This window comes from Neopelma chrysocephalum, unplaced genomic scaffold, assembly GCF_003984885.1.
Source record: "Neopelma chrysocephalum unplaced genomic scaffold, ASM398488v2 Primary Assembly neopelma1_328, whole genome shotgun sequence".
Classification (NCBI taxonomy): domain Eukaryota; kingdom Metazoa; phylum Chordata; class Aves; order Passeriformes; family Pipridae; genus Neopelma; species Neopelma chrysocephalum.
This window is the reverse complement of record NW_020897991.1, coordinates 62,211-64,751: the sequence shown is the minus strand read 5'-3', so window position 1 is coordinate 64,751 and position 2,541 is coordinate 62,211. Positions and strand designations below refer to the sequence as shown.

The 2,541-nt window shown below is 56.7% G+C and overlaps 1 protein-coding gene across 1 annotated transcript in view; it reads left to right on the top strand.

Annotated features, from left to right (window-relative positions):
• AKAP8L (A-kinase anchoring protein 8 like) overlaps nt 1-2,541 on the top strand; it is a 13,607-nt gene that overhangs the window by 5,065 nt on the left and 6,001 nt on the right. The window contains 3 exon segments of the mRNA XM_027705383.1: nt 799-922; nt 1,528-1,583; nt 2,452-2,488. Coding sequence (XP_027561184.1) covers nt 799-922; nt 1,528-1,583; nt 2,452-2,488 — 217 coding nt within the window.

Here is a 2,541-nt window from a genome sequence, read left to right as displayed (position 1 = left end):
AGGATGAAGAGGAACTGGAAAATGTGGGATTGGGATTTTAAGGTGAGGGGGGGTTTATATGGGGGTGTGGGCCCAGCTCATTCCCAGTGGGGAAGGGCTTGAGAATTCTCTCCAAATCCATAATTCCGGGTGTTATGGAGGCAGGAGGATGATGAGGAACTGGAAAATGTGGGATTGGGATTTTGAGGTGAGCAGTGTTTTGTAGGGGGGTGTCCAGCACGTCCTCAGCACACCCCTGTGGGGAAGGGCTTCAGAATTTCCTATAAATTCATAATTCTGGGTGCTACAGAGGGAGGAGGATGAGGAGGAACTGGAAAATGTGGGATTGGGATTTTAAGGTGAGTCGGCCCCGGCTCAGCTCGGCCCCAGTGGGGAGAGGCTTCAGAATTCCCTACAAATCCATAATTCTGGGTGCTACGGAGGGGGGAGGATGAGGAACTGGAAAATGTGGGATTGGGATTTTGAGGTGAGCAGGAATTTAGAGGAGGGGTGTGGGCCCAGCTCGGCTCATCCCCTGTGGGGAGGGGCTTCAGATTTTGGAGCTCAGGGAGTGTTTGGACGAGGCTCTCAGGCACTTGGTGGGATTTTGGGGTGTCCTGGGCAGGGATTGGACTGGATGATCCCTGTGGGTCTCTTCCAAATCAGGATATCCCAAGATTTTGGAGCTCAGGGAGCATTTGGACGAGGCTCTCAGGCACTTGGTGGGATTTTAGGCAGGGATTGGACTGGATGATCCTCATGGATTCCTTCCAGCCGGGGACATTCCCAGATTCCCTGATCCCCTGTTCCCTCTCCCAGCTGCAGAGGAAGAAGCTCCGGCGGGATCCGATGGGCAGGAAGCGGAAGCAGCCGAGCAGCTCCGAGGAACCCGACGGAAAAGCCGCCAAGACCGACGGATCCGACAATTCCGACTCGGACAACGGTGAGGGCGGAGGGGGGGACACGGACATGGCCCCTCCTGGATGTGGGGACACGGACACGGCACTTCCTGGGATGTGGGGACACACACACGGCCCCACTGCCTGGATTTGGGGTCACTGGGATGTGGGGACACGGACATGACCCCACTGCCTGGGTTTGGGGTCACCTGGGATGTTTTGGGGTCACCTGGGATTTGGGGACACACACACGGCCCCACATCCTGGATTTGGGGTCACCTGGGATGTGGGGATGTGGACACGGCCCCACTGCTCGGGTTTGGGGTCACCTGGAATTTGGGGACACACACAGGGCCCCACTGCCTGGGATTGGGGTCACCTGGGATGTGGGGACACACACAGGGCCCCACTGCCTGGGTTTGGGATGTGGGGACACACACATGGCCCCACTGCTTGGGTTTGGGGTCACCTGGGATGTGGGGACACACACACGGCCCCCCCGACTGGGTTTGGGGTCACCTGGGATTTGGGGACACACACACGGCCCCCCTGCCTGGGTTTGGGGTCCCCTGGGATGTGGGGACACGTTTTTCGGGATGGATCCGGGTCGGGAAGGGCGTCTCCGTGCTCAGGGTGTTGTTCCTTCCAGAGGAGGGCACGGAAGGAGAGTCGGGAGACAAGGAGGAGAAGGAGGGATCCAGAGGGGTAAGGAAACATTCCAGATGGATTTGGTGTGGGAAAGGAGGGATCCAGAGGGGGAAGGAAAGATCCCAAATGCTTTGGTGTGGGAAAGGAGGGATCCCGAGGGGTAAGGAAACATTCCAAATGCTTTGGTGTGGGAAAGGAGGGATCCCGAGGGGTAAGGAAATATTCCAAAGGACTTTTTTGTGGGTCAAAGCTCTGCTTGGTGAGGGCACATCCCGGGGTTATTCCCAAAGGGAGCTGGGATGAGCTCCATGGAGGGAAATGCTCCACGGAGGGAAATGTGGAAATTCTGGGGGATTCCCGACCTCCCCCCCCACCCTTTCCTTGAAAGATTTAAAAAAAAAATGGGAAAACCCCTTGGAAACATCCCATAAACTAAAGGAGCTCCGTGGAGGGAAATGTGGGAATTCCGGGGGATTCCCGACCTCCCCCCCCACCCTTTCCTTGAAAGATTAAAAAAAAAATGGGAAAACCCCTTGGAAACATCCCATGAAGTCTTGGAGACTTCCCAAAGTTCCTCAGCGGGACGCGGGAGCGGCTCCGGCGGGAAGGGAGGAGCCGGGTGGGAATGTTTTGGTGGGAATGTTTTGGTGGGAATGTTTTGGATGGAATTCCCCTTCCCGGCAGGATCCACAGCCTCCAAACACGGGGAAATTCCCGTCCCCCGGAGCCTTAATGAAGGAAAATCCCAAAAAATCAGCTCCCTGATGTGTGGGGGGAGGAGTCTCCCCCCGGGGCCATCCCGGATTTCCCGGAGCTCCGGGGTCGGGAGAGGCCAAATCCAGGGAAATGGTGCCCTGAGGGAAAGGTCTGGAGCAGCTCCCAGACTTTTCCAGGTGGGATTAACTTCCCAATGTTGTGTTTTCAGGAAGGGGAGGATGAGGAAGGAAGAGACTCCGAGAAAGGTGAGTTGGGGGTCGGGCTCCAAAGCTCTTCCCACATTCCAGGGGAGATATCC